Here is a 6,000-nt window from a genome sequence, read left to right as displayed (position 1 = left end):
ACCTTACAGCCCCTATACGCCTTCATGGCCTGTGCATAGCACAGGGGAGCACTTTAGTTTAATTTTTTTTACATAAAGAACTAGGAGGGGAACACTTTGCTTTTTACTAGGAGATAAATAAATAATAAATAAATATACACACACACCTCATTGATTCATTTTCTTATTTATTATTTATTGCCCACCCAAACCTTGGACGGTAATGAGTTCTCTTTTCTTCGTGTTACCAAATTCAGAGGGAGCGGCGGTAGTCGGTCCTGGGCGCCGAACGATCTAATTGAAAAAAAAAATGGGAAGAAGAGAATGCCATGGTGCACCGTGAAATTGTTTGCGCCTTATCATCAACTATTCTATGGCCTTATTAAATCTGTATTAATTTCAGTCTGCAAAGAAAATTGGATCAGAGATAGAAGTAAGACCACAGTCCTGTGCTACGGAATATTTATTTATAAATATTGATGTAGAGGAGAAATTCTTCACTTCGGTGAAAACGAAGTTTGAAGAGGCACTTCATCGCGCTCGCATGTAAAGGCATAGAATGTTTAGGGCAACCAAATGACAAACAAAATTTTGCAATGAGTTCTCCGCCATGTCATGTAGAATTACTCGTTACAGATTCGAAAACTACACTAAAACAGACGAAGTACGAAATGCCGCTGCACGGCATGCCTGTTGTGTGTATGTTTCCTTGACATTTTGCCAATTTGTTAAATATAGACGCATTGATTCGACTAGAATATTCTAGACACTAAGTTTGTGTAAAAAGTAGGTTACTTGAAAGTATTTTTATGAAAGTACTGGTAGAATACAATATTGTGTGCCAGTGTTTGTGAATATCTCGTCGTTTGTGGATCATCTTCCATCAACTTACAAAGGTATGTGTATCACATGTTTAAAATTGTTAATACGTATAGGTTACAGTAGTTAAAAATTGGTTTCGAAAAAAAATATGCGTAGCCCCATACCATTCTCGCATAGCCTCACGAACCATTGACACATAGCCCCACAAACCATTGCGGAAACCTACGTTCTTCAGTTACAAAAACACTTTTTTTTTTTTTTTTAAAAAAAAAAATTGCAATTACTTTGATCAAAAAAACGTGAATACACGTTAAAGAATGTTCCGCGAAGCAGATAGGTAAGTACAAACGTCAAAAATTGACAAAACGCAGAAGTTATAGGTGTCCGGGCAATATCAGATTTTTACCGGTTAGGCAAACATAGTTAAAATTTGGGGGTTTAACCTGAAAATACCCCAAACATCATTCCCGCATAGCCCCCCAAACCATTCACGGTAAGGTTAGGTTTGGTTCGGTTAGGCATACATAGTTAAAAAAAAAAAAGGGACGTCATTTTCTTTTCCACCTTTACGCAAGATGCCATTTTCTCACATGCAAATCAACGCGCTCACTTATTGCACAACACTTGAGCAACGTTGGTACCAAGACCGCTGTGCGGAAAGGAAGACTTCTTCATATCGTTTCCATGTTAGTGTATGGAGAATCATAGCGGTAATTGCCAAGGTTATTTTGCAATTTCTAGACGTGACCGCCAATTTTTAACTGCCAAAATGAGGGAGTATGCCGAATTTGAAAGTCATCGGAGATACTTACGGTATTGTCAATTTATACCCAAAATTTATGGAAATTAATGTTACATACTTTGAATCCATAATTACCGGAACCTATTACCTGATAAGTACAACTGCTTTGGGCTTCTTTTGTTGCTTCCTAAGAACACCAAACCTTACCTAACCTAATCGTTGTGTATGCAAGATAAAGTAACTAGAGAACTTGTTCAATGTGTGGTTATAGTCATGTATAGAATTTAACAATTTGTAGGTTTACGTGTTCCTGAGTAACGTCGTTGGTGTACGGTGTCGATTTTTGTCACCTTTATACCAATAAATTGTTAAACCACTCACAAAAGACAGACTATCATCAAAATAACATGCTGGCGCAAACTTAGAACAATGCCACAACCTATAAGTGCTATCGTGTGACCATAGACAGTGCAAATGACTCCTACACAAGACCAGAAAGTGATATCATTTTCTGCACTTGAAAACTTTATAATTATATTCTAGGGTGAGCACTGCCCTCATGTGTATATCAACGAACGGTTAATTCATGTAGAAAATTTATGTGTGGGCCCAAGTTCCTTTTGTTTTAATTCGATTTCATCATGCTATGAATGCCATTTTTACATGGTTCGATTTCGATGTACTTCTGTTAACACATAGTGTGGAGTTTTAGCAAGTACTTAAGATTTTGTTCAATATATTTTTTCGTGGTTAATTAGGCAGGTCAGGTTTGGTTCTCTTAGCATCAAAATACAGTCTCTAAATGCTTTCTGCTAAGGTTCCGATGTACTTCTACATTCATTACCTACTAGTCTACGATACTTACTGTTGCTTGTCAACGTAGAATACCTTGTCCTTGGGAAGTGCACATGCTTGCGTAAGGTAATTTTTAAGCTAGTTTTTTCTTCTTCTTTTTTTCAACATACCTTTTTTCCGAATTGAAACAGTGCTCATTACTTTAAGGAAGGTTCAAATTTCGTGTGACAATGATTTCCAAAATTCTATGATAATTGGTCTTTCTGCTAGGATAATTTGAAAAAAAAAATATCTGAGCCGTTACCCATGTGTATTTTGATTTTAAGGGAATTACACAATCAGAACTTGAGCCTTCAACGAAGTAAGGAGTTCAGTTTATTTATTTATTAATGTAAATACTTGTTTATTGTTTGTATAATACTTCACATGAAGTTTATAATCTTTTCCAGATGACAAAGGACTTGGTTTCAGAAGTGGCCCCAACTGATGAGCCTCAGGTTCTAAAGGAAGAGGGCAACGAGGCATTTAAGAACGGAGATTGGGAGAAAGCCATAACGTGCTACACTAAGGTAAGTTAATATGTTTTCACTGTCTTTGCCCTACTTTCTTCATTCTTTACCTTTTCAATTAATATGGCCAACAGTAGAAATGTTGCCATGTGAATTAGGCATGGTGTGATGCAAATAATTTCTACGGAAAGAGGGAGTCCCATGTTTGCTGCTAGACATACATTTTAGTGATTCACATTTCATTTTAAACTGCAAGTTTAGTCCTGATTAACTTACCCAAGGGCGTCCGGAAAGGGGGGTCGTGGCCCTCCCTGGAAAATGAAAGTCAACCAAAAATTATATATTTGTCACATGTAATTTCATTTCAGCCGCAATTATATGTCTTAATTATTACATGAATATGATAAATTCAAATTTAAGCAATGTTTTTTTGAGGAAACAACACTATTATTGGGGAAAATTTACCTTGTTTGCCCTCCCCTGGAAAAAAAATACCTTCCTTGCCCCTCCCTGGAAAAAATCCTGCAGACGTCCATGAACTTACCTGTCCATAAAATGAACTGGAAGCAACTAGTCCTCTGCAATAGGCTAGTTGTAATACCGCCACGTTGTAATCAATAGTTCCCATGTTCAATCCCCAATGTAGGCATGTTAGACAATGGTTTTGATCCAATTTACACCGCAGGCCCAGTACCAATTAGCCAAAACAAACATTTTCCACGAGGGTTGGGGCATAAGTCATGGCAACATTTTTTCCCTCAAGTGTAGATAAGTGTAATACAATATGATCATATGTCCCGGAAAACACAACACCTGTAGTACATAAACACATCACTATATGGCAGTGTGATACACAGTTAAGGCCCAGGGGATTGTGCTAATTCAGCGGTTAGTCAACTACTGCAGAATGGACATGACCCAACTTGAACAGAGTTCTTTGGAGAGTAATGCCAGAGAATGGCACAGGGAGCTGGTGGAATTGTTGCGACATGGGCAGCAACATTTCAACGAGGACCTGAGGCCTGCATCAGTCATGACGATGTGTGAGTGTGAGGACACATGATGAGGTGGATGATATTTAGTGCCTCCCACATCATTGGCGGCAGGTTGTGAAAGTTCTTGGGGACTACTTTGAGGGTTCACAGTGTGAAATTGTGTAATACTAATGTATGCTTTCTGAGTAATAAATGGGCCTCCCCGATGTCATAGTGGTAACATCGTCATCTTGTAATCGAGAGTCCTGGGTTTGATACCTGGTGGAGGCACATAGTGGTTCGGATCCCACTTTAAACTGTATGTTTAGTCCCGATTAGCCTATATGTGCATAAAGTGGTCTCAATGAAAAAGACATTCAAACCGACTAATAAACAGATGTAGCACGATACTGCAATTTATGGGCATTTGCTCACTTTAATATCCTGCCCCTGGTGTACAGGATCTGCATTGATCATTCATTCCAAAATACCATACAAACCCTTTCATTTGTATTTTTAGAATTTTCTTGCCAGACCTGTATCCTGATTTAAAAAAATGTCATGACTTATGCTGTAACATTGTATTTGTGGAAAATTGGGTGTATGCATTCTTTGTCAATAGTACATATTTTTTTCTGCAATGCCACGCTGGCCCATAGGGAGTGTGCCTCACACACATACCATGGGACATTCCAGCATTACATGACATTCACACATCAAATGTAAGGTTTTAGACATGCGATTGGATTAAAATATTCATAATGAACCAAGTTCGTAGGATTATGAAGTACTTTATGGTGACTGCTAACCATTAAAAAAACTTGATGATAGCGTAGCCTGAATGCATAAAAAGTATTAACATAAATGCGTTACATGTGTGACGCTTTAAAACTGTAGTAAAGTTTGACTTCATTTGTCTGCGAAGCATATAGGCTACAAATAATAATAATTTTTGTTGATGACATAGCTATGCAAATCATATTCATTCAGAAACATTTAAACCTTAATGCAATTTACATCAATTATAATTTCCAGATGAATTCATTTTCTTAATTACGTGCAGCAAGACCAATTTTGGGCAATGTCCCTCCGTCTGGTTCATAGTAGAGGTGGTGTAATCAGCACCATGCTGTGACTGCATTTACAAGACAGTATTTTCCTTCAGAATAGGCATTGATAAGAGGCTAGGTGATCGCAGATCAACAGAAAAAAATAATCCTGTCAGATTGGCACAATGCCATTCCACCTAGCTCACATGATTGTGATATCAATTCAGTCATTGCATGCATGGATAAGATGGATAGCTTGGAGAAAATACAGTTTACTTGATTCAGTTTCCAGTATTATGTATGTGTTTGTGCATACAAAAGATCTGTTCTTTTATATTCACAATACATCTTCATCTACCAAATTTCAAGCAACAAAAATTAAGAGTGGACAGATGTTGACCTAAGAGCATAACCAACTCCATGATAAATAAACTTTAGAGCATAAATCTGCTATTCTACTTTTTATGAGCTTGCTTCTATTGTTTATTGTTTCTGTCTCTTTCCAGGCCATAAAGTTGACAAAAGAGGATAATAATGATAAAGCTGTGTACTACAAGAATCGAGCTGCTGCGTATTTGAAGACTAACGATTATCAAAAAGTGATAGATGATTGTACTAAATGTAAGTGTTTCATTTCATCTGGCATTCAGCTTATCCAAGATAAGAAAGGTCCTGGTAATCTTGCAAAATAAAGTGTACGGTCATTTGTTTTCTCCTCTAGTGCCTGTGAGTCCTGTGACGCCAGTGCCATGTGGTTATTCTTACCTTGGCCAATCTGTAACTATCATTGTGCAGGTTGTATAACTGTACTGATAGTAATCGTTAGCACCCTGATTTGATTCCTGGTGATGGTTCAGGTAAGGTAATATTACTAGTACATACAGAACGTACACACTAATACAGAGATGTATGCGGTTTTAAGGTGTGGGCTACCTCACTATCCTGTGCTGTTCGAATTGAAAAAAAAAAGGTTGTATTGAAAGGGTGTTCTTTATCATTAATGTTTTTCAGCTTTAAAAAAAATTCTGGGGTTTGCAGATAGCTAGCATAGAATGTAAGCTCCTGCGCTAATACCAAGTGAATTTAAATATATATTTATTTTGTGTTATTTCTGGATTCTGCTCTTATGT

At 37.3% G+C, this 6,000-nt stretch overlaps 1 protein-coding gene across 1 annotated transcript in view; it reads left to right on the top strand.

Moving 5' to 3' along the window:
• Positions 1–645: 645 nt before the first annotated feature.
• The window catches only part of unc-45 (unc-45 myosin chaperone), a 73,351-nt gene continuing 67,996 nt past the window's right edge, over positions 646–6,000 (top strand). Inside the window, exons 1-3 of the mRNA XM_083115646.1 lie at positions 646–875; positions 2,788–2,907; positions 5,377–5,491. Coding sequence (XP_082971772.1) covers positions 2,788–2,907; positions 5,377–5,491 — 235 coding nt within the window. The 5' untranslated portion in view covers positions 646–875. The remainder of the gene's footprint in view (positions 876–2,787; positions 2,908–5,376; positions 5,492–6,000) is intronic.

This window comes from Lepisma saccharinum, chromosome 30 (genome assembly GCF_977018435.1).
Source record: "Lepisma saccharinum chromosome 30, izLepSacc3.1, whole genome shotgun sequence".
NCBI lineage: Eukaryota > Metazoa > Arthropoda > Insecta > Zygentoma > Lepismatidae > Lepisma > Lepisma saccharinum.
The sequence above is the reverse complement of the archived record's forward strand: the minus strand, read 5'-3'. Positions and strand labels throughout refer to the sequence as shown.